At 39.7% G+C, this 20,157-nt stretch overlaps 2 protein-coding genes across 2 annotated transcripts in view; both read right to left on the minus strand.

Moving 5' to 3' along the window:
• The window catches only part of LOC101838884 (zinc finger protein 883-like), a 109,916-nt gene that overhangs the window by 42,431 nt on the left and 47,328 nt on the right, over positions 1-20,157 (minus strand). The window lies entirely within an intron of this gene.
• On the minus strand, positions 10,447-12,082 carry LOC110342963 (zinc finger protein 300; the record flags this gene model as incomplete). The annotated part of the gene is given in 2 exon segments (XM_021233694.2): positions 10,447-11,462; positions 11,957-12,082. Coding segments are annotated over 2 exon segments (206 nt in total), but the record flags the coding sequence as incomplete, so codon positions are not given.

Consider the following 20,157-nt stretch of genomic DNA (forward strand, 5'->3'; position numbering starts at 1 on the left):
CTTATATGCCATTCTAGAGCTTTTATCCAGTAGCAGATGCAGACACCCACAGCTCCACACTGAGTTAAACTCCTGAAATACAATTGCAGAGAGGAAGTACTGATGAGCAAATGGGTCAAGACGAGGCTGGAGAAACCCACAGAAACAGCTGACAGGAACATGGGGAGCTCATGGTCCCCAGACTGACAGCTGGAAAACCAACATTGGCCTGACCAGACTACCTGAATTGGGAGGTCAGTTGGAGGTCTGGGCAAAGAATGTGGCCTCAGGGAGTGGATCAGTATCTATCCCTATTACACAAATGGGTTTGTCAACCCACTCCACATAGAGGGAAACACTCTCAGAATAGACATAGGGGTGAGAACCTAGGCCCTGCTCCAAATGATACGACAAACTTTGAAGATACACCAGAGAAGGTAAGTACTTCCCTTAGGAGCAGAAAAGGGATAGGACATCTTTGTTGTATGAATGGGCATCTTTTGGATATATGCCTAAGAGTGTAGTTGCTGGGTCTTGTGGTAGGTTTATTCCCATTATTTATAATAGCCAGAACTTGGAAGCAACCTAGATGCCCCTCAACCAAAGAGTGGATAGAGAAAATGTGGTATATTTACACAATGGAGTACTATTCAGCAGAAAAAAAACATGGAATCCTGAGATTTGCAGGCAAATGGATGGCACAAGAAGAAACCATACTGAGTGAGGTAACCCAGTCACAAAAAGAGAAACATGGCATGTACTCTCTCATATATGGATTTTAGACATAGATCTGGGGAGTGCCAGCCTAGAGTCCCATGGCCAGAGAGTCTGGGAAACAGAAACTCCATTCAGTGGCTGATGGAAGAAGAGGAAGACTCCCTTGGTTGAGTACTGAGCTGAACTCAGGAGAGCCAGTAGCAGAGAGGGAGGACTGATGACCAGGGGGATTGAGACTGGGCTGGTTTGGCCCCTGGAGGCAGCTGGCCTGACAAGGGTTGACTCTTGAATACCAGGCATAAGCCTGGGAGTCCAGCGTGGGAATGGTCGGGACACCCTGAGTGTGAGTGAGAATGGGGTGGCCTGGATAGTCTATTGAGCCTTGGACAGCAGATCGTTACTCTCCCTAGTGTACACACGGACTTTGGACTCCCATCCAACAATGTGAGGTGCACTCTCATCCTGAACTCTTGGGGGAGGGTCTAGGCCCTGCCCTGTATGTAATGATGGACTGTGGACGCCCCCATGGAGGGCCTCACCCTCCCTGGGGAGGTGAGAGGATAATGGGGCAGTTGGGGGGAGGACACGGGAGTAGAGGAGGGATGGGGAGAGGGACCTGGGGCTGACTTGTGAAGCAACCTTCTTTCTTATCTAGGTTTAACTGAAAAATTAAAAAATAAAAAATAAAAAATAACTTAATGAATATAATAGAGGCCTGTAAAGAGGAAATCAAAAATTCACTTAACAAACTGAGGGAAACACAAACACAAAATTGGAAGAATTCAATAAAACCCTTAAGGAATGCCAGGAAAAAAATCAATCACACTAGTGAAGGAAACAATTGAACATTGGAAAATTGAAACAGAGGCAATAAAGAAAATACAAAAAGAGGGAATGCTGGAAATGGAAAATCTGTGTAAACAAAGAGGAACTACAGATGTAGGCATAACAAACAGAATGCAAGAGGTGTAAGAGAGAATTTCAGATATTGCAGATACTATAGAAGAAATAGATTCAGTGGTAAAAGAAAACATTGAAATCAAAAAGTCATAACACAAAATTTACAGAAAATCGGGAACACCAAGAATGGACAAAAACTAAGAATAATAGGTGTAGAAGACAGAAAAGTATACCACCTCTAAGCCACAGAAAATACACTCAACAAAATCGTAAAAGAAAACCTTTCCAGTCTAAAGTAACACACAAAGGGAAACCCGTAAAAATAACACTGAAATTCTCAATGAAAATTTTGAAAGCCAAAATGTCCTGGCCAGATGTCATGCAGATAGTAAGAGGCCACGGACACCAGTCCATATTACAATACCCAGCAAAATTTTCAATCAACATACAAGAGGAAAAAAAGATACTACATGACAAAACCAGATTTATCAATACCTATCCACAAATCCATTCCTACAGAAATTACTAGAAGGATAACTCCAAATCGAGGAAGTTAGCAACACCAACAAAAACAAAGACAATAGATAATGTAAAACCAGTAAAACCCAAAGAAGGGAAAAACACCTATTACGTCTTACCGAAGCAAATAAATAACAGGAAATAACAATCACTGTTCATTACTATCTGTTAATATCAATGGGCCTAATTTGCCTATAGGCACAAGCTAACACAAGGCATACAAAAACAGCATCTACTGCTCAATTTTAGAGATAGATATGAACTCAGAGAGTAAAGAGTTGAGAAAGACTAGATTAGCTATCCAATTATCTAACAAAATAGATGTCAACTTGCAGTAAATCAAAAGGGAAGGTGAAGACCATTCATTTTCATCATGGGAGGATTTCATCTAGATGAAGTCTCAATTCTTAGCAAGTACAGGGGACCCACATATATAAAAGAACCATACCTAATGCTTAAATCACATGTCAAACTGCACACTTCAATACCTCATTTGCACCAATGGACAAGTTTGCCAGAAACTTAACAGAGAAATAATAGAACTAACAGATGTTATGTCTCAAATCAACTTATGAGATATCTATAGAACATTGCCACAAACAAACAAAAAAGAATGTACCCACTTCTCAGCATCTCATGGAATCTTCTCTAAAATTAAACACATATTGGGTCACAAAGCAAATCTCAATAGATGCTAATAAGAGCAATAGCCTCTTGCATCCTGTTGGGGCAACAAAGGATGGATTTAAAATTCAAGAACAACTCAAACTACAGAGATTGTGAGGACCCCTAGCCCCAAAATGTTCCCTCTATCAGGATGACTGTTTACTAATATCCTCCAACTTCCTACTTCCAACCTGCCGCCTATACCATCCTGCCCATCCTTCTCAAGGTCCTGTCCATTTATCACCCTCCTCCACCTCTAGATTACCCAGGAGATCACTTCAATTTCCCTTTCCCAGGGAAATTCATGCATTCCTCTTTGTGTCCTCCTTGTTATCTAGCTTCTCCGGAGCTGTGGATTGTAGGTTGGTTTTTCTATATTTTATTCCTAATGTATATTTATGAGTGAGTATATACCATGTTTGTTTTACTATGCCTAAGTTACCTCAATCAGAGTGATTTTTTTCTAGTTTCATCCATTTGCCGGCAAATTTCTCAATGTCATTTATTTACAGCTGTGTAACACAGTATTGTGTAAATGCACCATATTTTCTTTTGCCATTCTTCAGTTGAGAGGCGTCTAGGTTGTTTCAAGATTCTGGCCATTAAGAACAATGATGCTATGACCATAGATACACCAGTGTCCTTCTTGTATGCTTGAGCATCCATTTGGTATATACCCAAGAGAGGTATTACTGGCTCTTGAGGTAGATTGACTGCCAATTCAAGAGAATCCACTACCCAGATTATCAAAATGTAGGCCTATAAGTTTTCACTCCCATCAACAGCGGAGGAGTGTTTCCCTCACACAATCTCTTTTCCAACATGAGCTGTTATTGGTGTATTTTATATTACCATAATGAAAGTTGTAAAATAGAATCTCAAGAGTCACTGTGATTTACATTTCACTGATAAACTAAAAATGCTGAGCAATTCCTAAACTGTCATCCTGGCATTAGAGATTCTTCTGTTGAGAATTCTCTGTCTAGATGTATACACCATTTTAATTGGATTACTTGGTATTTTTATATGTTGTTTCTTGAGTTCTTATGTATTTTGGAGATCAACGTGAGTTATTTCTGGGGTTTGTGAAGATCTCTTCTCTCTAGATGTATACACCATTTTAATTGGATTACTTGGTATTTTGACATGTTGTTTCTTGAGTTCTTATGTATTTTGGAGATCAACGTGAGTTATTTCGGGGGTTTGTAATGATCTCTTCTCTTAGTGTAGGCTGCTGTGTTTTCTTATTGACAGTGTCCTTTGCCTTACAGAAGTGGAGAATGTGCTAAGTCCTTGGCCCATTATAGAAGCCTTCACCTCCATAACTGTATCCATATTGGTGACAACCTTACAGATGAAGAGTATGCCTAGAACTCAGGACTTTAAACTTACAACAGGGTCCATTCATAATTAAGACTGTAGAAGTAGAAGGATGTGAAAATTTCTTTACTCAGGTGTCCTAACTTCATGATCATCATAGAATCCATATCAGTGACAACATTAAATGTGTCAAGAATATGGCAAGTCCTTTGCCCCTCTCTTAAATATTCAAGCTCACCACAGAATCCATTGTGGGTTCTGATGGTAAAATTTACAGATGCCGAGAATCAAGTCCTTTACCAGTTTCTCAAGTCTTCACTCTCAATGCAGACTCCATACTCACGACAAACTTTACAAATGTCAAGAATGTCCAAAATTATTTGACAGAAGGCCAAGTATTAGACAGCACAAGAAATTTCATATAATGAACAAACTTTGTAAATGTCATTAGATTTTCTCAGGAATTCACTGTACCAGTCTTCATACAGAGAGCAGATTCTTAAAATTTTTTCAAAGCCTTCACTTAATTTTCAAGGTTAGTAAATAATAGGGAAGCATATTTGGGAAGCACTACATTTTATTTAAATTTAGAATCATTGTATCCAGATAGGAACTTTATAGTCATAAAACATTTCTTGGAAAATGAAGTACTTATGATATAGTGACCCAGAGATATTTATTCAAACAATAAATATTACTAATCAGAAAAGCTTTTCACTAGAAATGCCTACAGCACTAACATTTTCTGACCTTATGTCAGTTCACTGATTCAAATAGTCCAAAGTCAAAACTATCCTACAATTTATAATATGATTTCTTTATAATATGTTTATGTAATGCTCCATATAAACATGAATGCTCTGATAGTATTTGAGATTATACATGTATATTGCAGCATATTTTTAACTTCAAATACATTTTACTGTGTCTAAGCAATAAAAATATTAAATATTTTATACAATTTTTTCAATATATTTTTATTTAAATTAAAAATGTGCTTGATTCTCATGTCAATCCCACCTCCATCTCTCACCCCTCCACCCTTGTTCCTGCACCAGGCACCCAGACCCCAATGCATTACCCACACCATTTTCCAGAGAGGCTAAGGCCCTCCATGGGGTATCAGCCAAGTGTGTCATTTCCTGCAAGGCAGGGTCTAGATACTCCACCATGTGTTCAGGCTGAGAGAACATTCTTCCATGTGGAATGAGCTCCCAAATTTCATTCATACACCATGGTAAACAACGATCCAATAACCAAGGCCCCAAAGATTGCTGAGGCCTACTCACTTACACTATATTCAGGGGGTCTGGATCAGTCTCATGCTGCATTCTCAGCCATCAGTCTGGGGTCCAAGATCTCCCGCTTGTCAGGAAAGCTGTCTCTGTGGGTTTCACCAGCACAGTCTTGACCACTATGCACATCACTCCTCCCTCTCTGTCACTGGGTAAGGGTTCAGTTCAGTGTTTACTTGTGGGTATCTGCCTCTGCTTCCCTCAGTTACTGGATGAAGGTTCTAGGATGCCCTGTAAGGTAGTCATCAATCTCATTAAGGTAGTCTCTCCACTATTGCTTAGTTTGATGGTTGGTGTCATCCATGTAGAAGGCTGGAAATCCCACTAGTGTCAGCTGTCTCCTAAAACCTATAACGACTCCCTCTATTACGGTATCTCTCATCCTGTTCTCCTCTATTCTTCCCCTGATGCAAGCTTCTTGCTCCCCCAAGTCCTCTTCCCCCTACTCTACAACCCCTCTCTTTTTCCCAGTTCCCTTTCCCCTCCCCCCATGCTCCCAATCTGCTCAAGAGATTCTTACCTCTTTCCCCTTGTCTAGGGTATCAAACATATATCTCTTGGGAATCTTCCTGTATCCCAGACTCACTAGCAATGGAATTGTAAGCTGGCATTCCCCTGATCCATGTCTAAAATCCATATATGAGTTATTACATACCAATTTTGTCTTTTGGTGACTGGGTTAACTCACTTGGGATGGTTTCTTCTAGCACCATCCATTTGCCTGCAAATTTCAGGATTCCATTGTTTTTTTCTGCTAAATAGTACTCCATTGTGTAAATTTCCACATTTTCTCTACCCACACTCAGTTGAGTGGTATCTAGGTTGCTTCCAGGTTCTGGCTATTACAAATAATGCTGCTATGAACATAGTGGAACAGGCATTCTTGTTGTATGAATGGGAATTATTGGGGTATATGCCTAAGAGTGGAATTGATAGGTGTTGTAGTAACTTAGTCTTATTTTCCTAAGGAATCTCCATACTGATTTTCAAAAAGGCTGTACCAGTTTGCCCTCCCAGCAGCAATGGAGGAGTTTTCCCCTTCCTCCACATGCTCTCCAGCTTAAACTGTTATTGGTGTTTTTTATTTTAGCGATTCTGACAGGAATAAGATGATATCTCAGAGTGGTTTTGATTTGCAATTCCCTAATGGTAGGGGATGTTGAATGATTTCTTAACTGTCTCTCAGCCATTTTAGACTCCTTTATTGAGAATTCTCTATTTAGTTCTGTACACCACTTTTTAATTGGATCCTTTGGGGTTTTGGAGACTGGCTTCTTAAGTTCTTTGTAAATTGTGAAGATCAGCCCTCTGTCACATATAGAGTAATTGAATATTTTTTTTAGATTCTGTGTGCTACCTTTTTGTCTTGTTGACTGTGTCATTTGCCTTACAGAAGCTTCTAAGTTTCAGATGGTCCTATTTATTCATTGACCATCTCAGTGTCTGTGCTACCGGTGTTATGTTCAGGAAACAGTCTCCTGTACCAATTGGATTAAGGGTACCTCCCCTTTTCATTTCTAAGAGGTTCAGTGTGGTGCATTCGTGTTGAGGTCTTTGATCCATTTGGATTTAAGTTTTGTGTATGGTGATCATCATGGATCTTTCTACAGTATTCTACATGCCAAATCCAGTTATGCCAGCCCAGTTTGTTAAAGATGTTATCTTTTTCCATTTTATAATTTTAGGTTCTTCAATGGAATCCCCATCAAAATACCAACACAATTCTTCACAGACCTTGAAATAACAATGCCAACTTTATATGGAAAAACAAAAGACCCAGGGTAGCCACAACAACCCTGCACAATAAAGGAGCTTCCAGAGGCATCAGCATCCCTGACTTCAAACTCTATTATACAGCTATAGTCCTGAAAACACATTGGATTTTCCACAAACAGGCAGGTAGATATCTTCTGAGAGAATTGGGAACATGGGGGTAGGGTGGAGGATGCTGGGAGAAAGAGATAGGGTGAAGAGGAGGGGAGAGGGGGAAAGGGGGGAGAGGAAAGTTGAGTCAGGGGAAGAATAGAGAACAGGATGGAATACACCTTAATAGAATGAGACATTACAGGTTTGAAGAGAGATCTGGAAGTCATGAGATGTCCAGAGACCTACAAGGGTGACACAAACTGGCAATCTAACCAATAGTGGAGAGACTACCTTAAATGCCTTTTCCTTATAATGTGATTTATGACTTCCTTGTATGCCATCCTAGAGGCCTACATCCATTGATTTAAGGAAGCAGAAGCAGACACCCAAAACTAAACACTGAACTGAACTCCTGGAAAACAGTTCCAGAGATGGAGGAGTGATGAGCAAAGGGGTTAAGACATGGTGGGTAAAAGCCACAGAAACAGCTGATCTAAACAAGGGGAAGCTCATACATCCCAGACTGATACAGACTGATAGCTGACAAGCTAGCATAGGATTGATCCAGACCCCCTTAAATGTGGGTGTCATTGAGGAGGCCTCAGCATTTTGGGGGCCTCAATCATAAATTAGAATTTATCCCTGTCAGCCAGATTGACTTTGGGAACCCATGCCATGTGGAGGGATTCTGTTTCGCCTGGACACATGGAGGAGTGCCTAGGCTCTGCCCCAGACAATATGACAGACTTTCGAGATTCCCCATGAACAGCCTCACCCTCCTTGGAGAGTGAAGGGTTTGGGGAGTGTTTTAGAGGGTTGTGAGAGGAGGGGAGAGAGAGGGAGCTGGAATGACATGTGTAGAAAGCTTGTTTCTAATTGAAATTTTAAAATGCTGGTTGTATTTTAGCTCCTTTGATGAAAATCAAATGTTTGAATGTGTGGGGGTTAATATCAGAGTGTTTATTAGATTCCATTGGTCTACCTGTCTGTTTTTGGACCATTACCAAGCTGTTCCAGTCCTATAGCTCTATAATAGGGGTTGAAGTTAGGAGTGTTATTTTACTGAACGGGGTTGTCTTTTGTTTTTCCATATAACGTTGAGTATTGTTCACTTGTTCATTGTTAAATTTTCATATTTTTTGGAGGATAGGTTTTCAAAATATGACCTGATGACTCTCTGGATTTCTTCACTGGCTGTTGTTTTCATTTCTGATTTTGTTAATTTGCATGTTCACACTCTGCCTTTGGTAAATTTGGATACCTGTCTATCTTGTTGATTTTTTCAAAGAACCAACTCTTTGTTACAATTGTATTGCATTCCTAGTTTCTACTTTATTGATTTCAGCTCTCAATTTAATTATTTGAAGGCATCTGCTAATCCGGGGTGAGATTGTTTCCTTTTGTTCTAGAACTTTCAATTGGGCTCTTAATTCTCTAGTGTGACTATTCTTCAGTTTCTTCATGTGGGCACTTAGTGCTGTGAACTTTCCTCTTGGAATTGATTTCAAAGTTTCTCATAAGTTTGGGTATGTTGTGTCTTCATTCTCATTGAATTCTATGAAAACTTTATTTTTTTATTTCTTCTTTGACCCAGGAATGGAGCGATTAAGCATTGTTCAATTTCCATGAGTTTGCAGGGTTTCTACAATTTGTGTTGTTGTTGAATTCTAACTTTAGAGCATGGTGGTCTGATATAATACATGGGGTTATTCCAATTTTTGTACCTCTTGATGTTTGCTATGTTCCCAAGCATGTGCTCAATTTTTGAGAAGGTTCCAAGTGGCACTGACAAACAGTTGTATCCTTTTGTGTTTGGATGGAATGTTCTATAGTTGTCTGTTAAACCCAATTGTGTCATAACGTCTATTAGTTCCTTTAGTTCCTTGTTAAGTTTCTGTCTGGTAGACCTGACTAGTGGCGTGAGTGGGGTGTTGTAGTCTTCCATTGTAAATATGTGAGGATTTATATGTGATTTGAGTTTTAGTAATGTTTCTTTCACCAAAGTGGTTGCCTTTGTATTTGGGTCATAGACATTCAGAATTGAGACTTCATTTTGGGGGATTTCTCCTGTGATGAGTAAGAAATGACTTCCTTCAGCTCATTTGGTTGATTTTAGTTTAAAGTCTAATTTGTTAGATATTAGGATTGCTACCCCCACTTGTTTCTTGGGTCCATTTGATTGGAAAAATCTTCTCGTAATCCTTAACTCTGAGGTAACTTCTGTCTTTGAAGCTGAGGTGTGTTTCCTGTATGCAGCAGAAGAATGGATTCTGTCCTCGAATCCAATCTGTTAACCTGTGCCTTTTTATGGGCAACTTAAGAGCATTAACATTGAGGTATATTAATGTCCATAGATTGCTGAATCTTATTTGTTTTGGAATGGTTGTTTGTGGTTGAATTATATGTGGATTTCCAGCCCATTTTCTTTTGCCTTTTGGTAAAGTGGGATTATCTACTGCCTATGATTTTCAGGTTGTGGTTAACTTACTTGGGTTGGAGTTTTCCTTCCAGAAATTTCTGTAGGGCTGGGTTAGTGGCCATGTATTGTTTAAATCTGGTTTAGTCATATTTTGTTTTTTTCTATCTATAGTAATTGAAACCTTTGTTGGGTATATTAGTCTGGGCTGGCATCCATAGGTTATGTATCCATGACCTTCTGGCTTTCAGAGTTTCCATGGGGTATCCAGGAGTAATTCTGATATGTTACTTGGCCTTTTCCTTAACTGTTCTTAATATTCTTTCTTTATTCTGTATGTTTGGCATCTTGATTATTATGTGTCAAGGGGACTTTTTTGTGGTCCAGTCTGTTTCGTGTTCTGTCAGCTTCTTGCACCTTCATTGACATGTCTTTCTTTAGGTTTGGAAAGTTTTCTTCTATGATTTTGTTGGATATGTTTCCTGCACCTTTGAGCTGGGCTTCTTCACCTTCTTCTATACCTATTATTCTTAGGTTTGGTCTTTTCATGGTGTCCCATATTTCCTGGATATTTTGTGTTAGGGATTTGTTGAACTTAAAATTTTCTTCCGTCGATGAATCTATTTCTCCTAGTATATTTTTAACACATGAGATTCTGTCTTCCATCTCTTGTATTCTATTGATTATGCTTGCATCTGTAGTACTGACCATTTGCCCAGATTTTCTATTTCCAGCATTCCTTCAGACTGTATTTTTATCATTTCTATATCAGATTTCAGCCCTTGCACCTTTTGAATTGTTTCTTGCAATTTTTGCTTTGTCCTTTACTCCATGTCTTGCACTTTTTGGATTTTGTTTCTTCCATCTCTTTATGGCATTTTCTCATACCCTCTTTGAGTACCTCTATCATTTTAATGAAGTTGTTTTTAATGTCATTCTCTTGTGTTTCATTTGCATTGGGACTTTCAGGCCTTGCTAATGTAGTGTCTATAGACTCTGGCAGTATCATTTTGGATTTTCTGTTGCTGAATGTGTTTTTATATTGTCTCCTTCCCTTCTCTTAACCAGTGAGAGAAGAAGGAACCTCTTCCTTTCCTGGTGGGTACAGGTCCAGAGTTTCCTTCTGGTGGGTGTAGGCAAGTCCAAAGCTCTGGTAGCTCTTCTCTTCCTGGTCTCGTAGATGGAGTAGTGGATTAGGATGCTGGGGTGCTTTGGATCCTGTTGGGACAGACGCAAGCCCCAGCTGTAAGCATCAATCTCAGGCAGCCTTCCCGGATACGGGCCCGGGTTTACCTCGACTGGTAAGTGAAGCAGGAGCCTAGGATGGGTGTGTGTTAGTTGCATTTGAATTACTGTGGCATCTAAAGGCAAAGAAAGAACTATGGAATCTTCAAAAAGAAGTAGAAATTTCAAATCTCTATTTCCTGCTTTCATCTGACATACATAATAATGAAAACCATGTAATACATGCGAAAAGCATAAAAAGACATATATGATAAAGAGAAATTGTATATCACACACAGTTAAAATATTATTTGAATGTGAGTTTTCATTTCAAGATGATTAAATTAAGGGCTCAATAGCATTCAAGGATTTGGCAAAGAATCATCTTCCATTCTCTTTATAACATATTTTAAGGAATAAATTCCACTTTCACCTTGGTGTTTTTCTTATGCCAATTCTTTATTCTGATTTAACTGTTCTTTAACTTCTGTTTCTCCTGTTCAAGGGTTCTTTGCTTTGTTCAAGGGAGTTGATTAGCTCTGGTTTTGACACTGTAAGACCTGTATATCAGAAGAGACATATGAACATTCCTGGATATAATGAAAGCATATTAGTTTCTAAGAAATAGATTTCAAATAAATGACGGTGCTGATCAAATAAGGAGTTTGAGTTTCCAAATGTTCTAATTGCCATCTCCTGATATTTACAAATATTCATAAACACATTTTTTAGGATTGTATACCTTGAGTTCCTTTTCAAATTACTACTGAATATCAAGTCATGTATCTTGTGAAACATTGATGCATATCAACATATAATCTACAAAGATTCTGAAAGGTAAAACATACTATAAACGATTGAGGATGTTTGACAGTACCAGGACAGGTGAATATAATATCAATATAAGCTTACTTAAATTGTTGTGTTATATATGGTGAATTACAAGTTTGTTTTATTACATTAGCATATGGATGTCAAGATAATAATAAAGACATACCTATAAACCATATCTGGATGGAATAAACAAGCAATCATGGAAGAAAAATACACTCACCCCCAGAGACCAGGTTTCTGCAAGCCTCCAACATGATATCCTTGTACAAAATTTCTGTGCAGAATCCAGGCATGCCCATTCCGCCTGAGAGATGTCTATGGCCATGCCTTCGAATGTCAATATTCCCTGTCATGAATGATAAGAGTTTTTGCATATATGCCGCTGCAAAGTTCTTTACTTCACCAAAGGAAATATAAGTATAGAGTTGGGGGATACTAGAGGAGAACAGTTTGAGATATACCATAATAGAGAGAGACATGATAGGTTTGAGGAGAGATCTGGTACTAGGGAGATCTCCAAAGCTCTACAAGGATGATACCAACTGACAATCTAAGCAATAGTGGAAAGACTCCCTTAAATGCCCTTCTCTTATAATGAGACTGATAAGTACCTTATATGCCATACCAGAGACTTCTTCCAGGGGATGATGGAAGCAGAGGCAGATATCCTCAGCTAAACACTGAACTAAAATACCGAAACCAGTTGCAGACAGGAGGAGTGATTGGCAATTGGGTCAAAACTGGTCTGGTGTAGCCCACAGAAGCAGCTGACCTGAACAAGTGGGAGCTCACAGTCTCCAGACTGATAGATGAGAAGCTTCCATGGGACTGATCCAGACGCCCAGTCTGTGGGTGTAAATAAGGAACCTGCCACAATCTATGGGGCCTCTAGTACTCAATCATTATTTATCTCTGGTATACAAATGGATTTTGGGAGCCCATTCCTTGCAGATGGATGTGCTCTTGGCTGGACACATGCGGTAGGGCCATGGTCCTGCCCTGGATGATAGGAAAGATTTTGGGCATTGCCCATGGAGTGCCTCACCCTCCCTAGGAAGGGGAGGAAAGACGGGATGGGAGTCTCGTGGGGGGTAGGGGAGGAAGGAAGAGGAACTTGGGATTGACATATGAAGCAGGCTTGTTTCTAATGTAAATAAAATGTTAAATGTTAAAAATATTAATACAAACTATCTTAGGTTAGTTGGTCTACTCTACACTTAGAGCTTGGGATTCATGGATCTGCTCTATGCAAGCCAGGCAAAGTGCAACCTGGGAATTGAAAGCTGAACTCGGGTGTCAGGAAAAAGCATTTAAAGCAAATCATGACTCTCACCATGCTATTACTGGCAAGGTGTTGGGGTTGCTGAAGCTCAAGTGAAAACAATTTCATCAATGTGGACTAGGGTTCAAATTGACAGACTGGGATGACATCTCTTTGGGAAACATAAACTTTCAGAATTCTATATGCATATAAATTGTTTGTGTCCATATCATCATCTAGCAATTTCTGATATAGAAGTTTTGAGTGAAGTACAAGTATTTTTGGCTTCTATTCAATGGAAAGGATAGACTTGAAAATGCATCATACCTTGTTCGCTAAGTTATTAGCATATTATGACAATATGTCATGATATACTATGAGGATTATTCTTATATATTGTGATGTGTATTTCTAAATGTATATAGAGCCTCCCATAATTCCCAAAAGGAATCTATTGTTAGATCCCATCTTTTTACTTAAAAAAAACTGAAAGAAGAGCTAAAAAGGAAAGATACGGGGAAACAGAATGAAGTGGCCCAAGTAGGTAACAATGTGTTTTCAGGTGCTTTGCATAGTATCTGTACAAGCTTGAAAGGTATATGTTTTTTTTTCTGTACCTGTTGCCTAGTGATCAATTCAGGGTAGTATAACGTATGATGTTGATTTCATTAGTAGTGTATTGTATTTATTTTTCATAATTTCACATATATGCACACATGTTTATATCTATATATGTGTGCATGTTTGTGCAATATCCAGGTCATATCCAAAAGAAGATTTCACAATATTCACCCCATTCTCATGCTCATACTTTCTCTCCAACCACTCTCCTATGAAGATACTGCTTCTTTGTCACAAATACTTAGTGCATTGGAGATTGCTCATGTAAGACACCAAAACGTTTAAGTTTGAAAGGATTAATGATATGATCAGGGTTACGTATCATGCATTGGTACAATAAGGATCACAATCAGTAAATCACTCCCCCTTGATGTTCTTTGACCAAGAGCAAACCCAGATTTAAATTCACTTATCATGTGTCTTCCTTTTCTCCTCTCTCTCTTTTACATGAGTCTCAACAAGTTTCTCCATGAAGGCTGACTTATAAATCTGTTCTTGTTCCTAACAAAGTCTTTCGCTTTCTCTTAGTGAATAGTACAAAAAGTGTCATATGAGGAAGTGATGAGGGATACTTTAGAGAAATCTTAAAACTAATTTCATGAGATTAGTCCCTTATCCCACCTAACCCCACCTGACACAGATAGTACACAGAAAGTAAGAGAAACACTTCTGTTTATCATGTTATTCCTTGATATTCTACTTACAATTTATTGTGGAAGAGAAGATAACTTGAGATTACATCTATGAATTATTTAGGTCAGAAAATGTGCCAAGTGGTGGAACAATCATTTAATCCCAGCATTTGTGAGACAGAGGCAGGAAGATGTCTTCGAGCTCTAGGCCAGCCTGGTCTGCATAGTGAGTTCCAGGACAGCTACAATATCAATATTTAAAAGACAGTAAAATTGATTACCTCCTTTTCAAATAAAGGGGCAAATCCTAATAAAATGCAAAGTATTGTAGGTTTACCTACTATCATATAAGAACAGAGATTGCATAATTGAAAGAATATATATTGGTTTTTCTTTGTTTTTTTTGGGGGGGTTGGTTTTTTCAAGACAGGTTTTCTCTGTATTATTTTGGAGACTGTCCTGGAACTGGATCTGTAAACCAGGCTGGCCACAAACTCACAGAGATCTGCCTGCCTCTGCCTCCCAAACGAATATATATTGTTTAAATTCAATGTAGGATTGTAATAATTTTACATTTTATTGTAAGCACAGCTAATTGTCACTGGAGGTTGATTGGAATTCAGAAGACCACTACAGAACCAAAGTTTCATAACCTTAGAAAACTAAACGTCGGTTCCAGTGCCTGGGGTTTGCCTGGGAACTGCACAAAGCTTCCAATTGCGGCCGAAGCCAACCACCCCAGATTCCAGGACTTCTCTTCCACCAAGGAGACCAGGAAATCAGCAGATGTAGGAGGGCAAGGCCCTGCATCCCAGGCATGCCTTCCAGTGACTGGGGATGGCCAAAGAGCTTCCCATCCTGGCAGGAGAAACTAGATGCCAAGTCTTCTCTTCCAGCAAAGGGACCAGGGGACCAGGTGGGAGGCTAAGCACCCCTGATTCCTGGTCTTCTCCACCCACAGGACCAGAACGAGGACAAGGAATAGAAGAACTACCAGATTATTGGACTTGCTAGCACCCACCGAAAGGGAACTTTGGTCCCCTAACCACCAGTGCAGTAAGGGGCTCTTTCTGCACCAACTAGAAGAAGAGATGGGAAAGAGACAATACAAAAACGCACTCAGCAACAGAAAAACAAATTTGACACTGCCCAATTCTAGAGACTCCACACCAGCAAGATGCCAATATTTCAATGCAAATGAAGGAGAAGAGAATGACCTTAAAACCACCATCATGAAAATGATAGAGGCCCTAAAAGAGGATATAGGAAAATCCCTCAAAGAAATGGATAAAAAAAAACAAACCAAAAAATGCAAGAAATGGAAGAAATAGCAAACCAAAAAATGCAAGAAGGTCCTGGATAGATATTCTACCAACACTAAGAGAGCATGGATGCCAGCCCAGACTACTATACCCGGCAAAGCTCTCAATCACTATAGATGAAGAAAACAAGATATTCCATGACAAAACTAGATTCAAGCAATATATATCCCCTGACCCAGCCCTACATAAAGTTCTGGAAGGAAAACTCCAACCCAGGGAAGTTAACTACAACCAGAAAAACATAGGCATTAGAGAATCCCACTCTACCAACTGCCAAAAGAACAAAGGGGTGGAATTCCACACATAACTCCACCAACAACAATCATTGCAAATCAAAGAAGAATGACCAATCAATGGTCATTAATATCCCTCAACATTAATGGCCTTAACTCACCCATAAAAAGACACAGGCTAGCAGAATGGATTCGAAGACAGAACCCTTCCTTCTTCTGCATACAAGAAACACACCTCACATTCAAAGACAGATATTACCTGAGAGTTAAAGGTTGGGAAAAGATTTTCCAATCAAATGGACCCAAAAATAAGCAGGGGTAGCAATCCTAATATCTAACAAAATTGACTTTAAAATAAAATCAATCAAAAGAGATAAAGGAGCCAGCAGAGACGGCTGATCTGAACAGGGGAGAGCTCTTGGACCGCAGACTGACAGCTGGGAGGCCAGCATGCGACTGATCCAGAACCCCTGAATGAGATAATCAGTGAGGAGGCCTGGGCAACCTATGGGGCCCTGAGCAGTGGATCAGTGTTTATCCCTCAAATACAAACAGATATCCTGTGTCCATAACACAAAGAGGGATGCTCTCTCAGCCGGGACTCTTAGGGTAGTGCCTGGACCCTGCCCTGAGTGAAATGACAGACTCTAGATATCCCCTACATGGAAGGAATTGGCAATAGGGTGGGAGGATGGAGATTGTGGGTGTGGGAGGAGGGGACGGAGAGGGAACTGTGATTGACATGTAAAACAAGCTGTTTAAAATTAAAATAAAAAATAACCTCATGAAAAATGGACAGGTAGACCAATGGAATCAAACTGAAAAACCTGATATTAACCCACACATGTATGAACATCTGATCTTTGACAAAGAAGCTAAAACTATACAATGGAAAAAAGAAAGCATCTTCAACAAATGGTGCTGGCATAACTGGATGCTGGCATGTAGAAGAATGCAAATCGATCCATGTCTATTGCCATGAACAAAACTTAAGTCCAAATGGATCAAAGACCTCAACATAAATCCAGCCACACTGAACCTCTTAGAAGAGAAAGTGGGTGGTACCCTTGAATGAATTGGTACAGGAGACAGCTTGCTGAACATAACACCAGTAGCACAGACAGTGAGATCAACAATTAATAAATGGGACCTCCTGAAACTAAGAAGCTTCTGTAAGGCAAAGGACTCAGTCAGCAAGACAAAAAGGCAGCCCACAGAATGGGAAAAAATATTCACTAACCCCACATCTGACAGAGGGCTGATCTCCAAAAATAACAAAGAACTCTAAGCAGCAAGTCTCCAAAACACCGAAACATCCAATTAAAAAGTGGGCTACAGAACTAAACAGAGAATTTTCAATAGGGGAGCCTAAAATGGCTGAGAGGCACTTGAGAAAGTGGTCAATGTCCTTAACCATCTGGGAAATGCAAATCAAAACAACTCTGAGATATCATCTCACTCCTGTCAGAATGGCTGAAATAAAAAAACACCAACAACAATTTATGCTGGAGAGGATGTGAAAGGGGAGACTCCTCCATTGCTGGTGGGATTACCAACTTGTAGAGCCACTTAGGAAATCAGTATGGAGATTCCTCAGAAAAATCGGAATTAACCTACCACAAGACCTTGCAACTCCACTCTTAGGCATATATCCAAAAGATGCCCATTCATACAACAAAGATGTCTGTTCCACTACGTTCATAGCAGCATTATTTGTAATAGCCAGAAACTGGAAGCAACCTAGATATGTCCCTCAAATGTAGAGTGGATAGAGACAATGTGGTACATTTACACAATGGAGTACTATTCAGCAGATAAAAACAATGGAATCCTGAAATTTGCAGGCAAATGGATGGCACTAGAAAAAATCATCCAGAGTGAGATAACCCAGTCACGAAAAGAGAAACATGTCATGTACTCTCTCATATATAGATTTTGTACATAGATCTGGGGAATGCCAATCTATAATCCCATAGTCAGAGAGTCTGGGAAACAGAAACTTCATTCACTGGCTGATGGAAGCAGAGGCAGACTACCACGACTAAGCACTGAGCTGAACTCAAGTTCAGAGAGGGAGGACTGGCGAACAAAGGCATTAAGATTGGGCTGATTTAACCCTCAGAAACAGCTGACCTGACAAGAGTTAGCTCTTGAATCCCAGACTGATGCCTGGAAATACAGAATGGGACTGATCAAGACCCCCTGAATGTGGGTGTCAGTGAGGAGGCCTAGGTAATCTATTGAGCCTTGGGTAGTAGATCAGTATTTTTCCCAGGTATACAAATGGACTTTGGACTCCCATTCAACAATGAGACATTCACTCTCACCCTGAACTCTTGGCAGAGGGTCCAGGCCCTGTCCTGGATGAAATGACATACTGTGGACACCCCCATGGAGGGCCTCACCCTCCCTGGGAAAATGAGGGGATGTTGGGGTGGTTGGTGGAAGGTCATGGGAGGAGGGGAGGGAAACAGAGAGGGACCTGGAATTGACATGTGAAGCAACGGTGTTTCTAATTTAAATTTAAATTTAAAAATAAAAATATCAAAAGAAGACAAAGGACACTCTGAAAAGAAAAAATGGAAGCTTACACAATAAGAAAAGGCCTTCACGAATGACATATCTGAGATTGAACTGATCTCAAAATCATGTAAAGAACACAAGAATCTAGACATTAAAATACCAAATAGTCCATTTAAGAAAACTACTAGATAGCCAAAATAACCCGATACAAAAAGGATAATCTGGGGACATCAACATCACTGACTTCAAGCTCTACTAGAGAGCTATAGTAATGAAAGAGTTTGTTGTTGACACAAAGACAGGTAGACCATGCAATTGAACTGAAGAACCTGATATTAATCCACACCGCTATGAACAACAAATTTTTCACAAAGAGGCTAAAACTATACAATGGAAAATGAGCAACTTCTAGAATGGTGCTGGCATAACTGGATGCTGACATGTAGAATATAGCACATAGATCAATATCAATTGCCATGCACAAAACTTAAGTCCAAATGGCTCAAAGAACTTAACATAAATTCAGCCACACTAAAACACTTATAAGGGAAAGTGAGAGGCAACCTTGAGCGAATTGGCAGAGGAGACCACATCCTGAACATAACACCAGTAGCACAGACAAAACAGAGGTCGACAATTAATAGATGGGACCTCCTGTAACTGAGAAAGCTTCTGTAGGGCATAGGACATAGTCAACAAGAAAAAAGGTCATCCAACAGAATGGGATAAGATCTTCACCAACCCCACATCTGATACAGGGCTGATTTCCAAAACTTAAAATGAATTTTAGAAGCTAGTCAGCAAAACACCAAATAATCCAATTAAAATGAAGGGTACACAATATATAGAAAATTCTCAATACAGTAATCTAAGATAACTGAAAGACACTTAAGAAATTTTTCAACATCCTTAGCTATCAGGGAAATGCAAATCAAACCAACTCTGAGATACCATGCTGTACATGTCAGAATAGCTAAAATCACAAACACCATCGACAGTTTATGCTGGAGAGGATGTGGAGAAGGGGAACACTCCTCAACTGCTAGTGAGAGTGCAAACGTGTACAGCCACTTTGGAGATCAACATGGCAGTTTCTAAGGAAAATGGGAATCAGTCCACCACAAGACCCAGCAATGTAACTTTTGGGCATGTAGCCAAAGGATGCACATTCTTACAACAAGGACATCTGTTCAGTTATGTTCATAGCACCATTATATGTAATAGCCAGAACCTAGAAACAACCTCAACTGAAGAGTGGATAAAAAAATGTGGTACATTTACACAATGGAGTATATTCAGCCAAAACATAATTGAATCTTTAAATACACCGGCAAATGGATGGAAGCAGAAGAATCCACCCTGAGTGAGGTAACTCAGACACAGAAAGACAAACTCACTCATGAGTTGTTATTATATAGATAACAAAAGATAACCAGCTTATAGTTCATAACCCCAGAGTGGTAGAGGAATAAGGGGAACCCTAAGAGAGACACACATGATTCCCCCAGAGAAGGGGAAAAGGACAATATATCCTGAGCAAATTGAGAATACAGGAGGAGGATGCTAAGGGGAAGGAGAAAGGAGACAGGAGAAGGAGGGAGGAGTGCAAGACCCAGCAGCTCCACTGTGACACCGGCACCACAAGCAACTCCGAGGTATCAGGAAAAGAAAGACCAGATGTCCAGCTCTTTGTACTAAGAAGTGTCTTTATTTTGCAAATGCTAAGATGTCTCTCTCTTGTAGGAGGGAGCAGTCTCATATATAGTCTTACAACATAGTTGAAAAACCCTGTGGGGGCTAGGCCCCAACATCTCCCCCTTTCTTATTAT

This window comes from Mesocricetus auratus, unplaced genomic scaffold (genome assembly GCF_017639785.1).
Source record: "Mesocricetus auratus isolate SY011 unplaced genomic scaffold, BCM_Maur_2.0 Super-Scaffold_100676, whole genome shotgun sequence".
Classification (NCBI taxonomy): domain Eukaryota; kingdom Metazoa; phylum Chordata; class Mammalia; order Rodentia; family Cricetidae; genus Mesocricetus; species Mesocricetus auratus.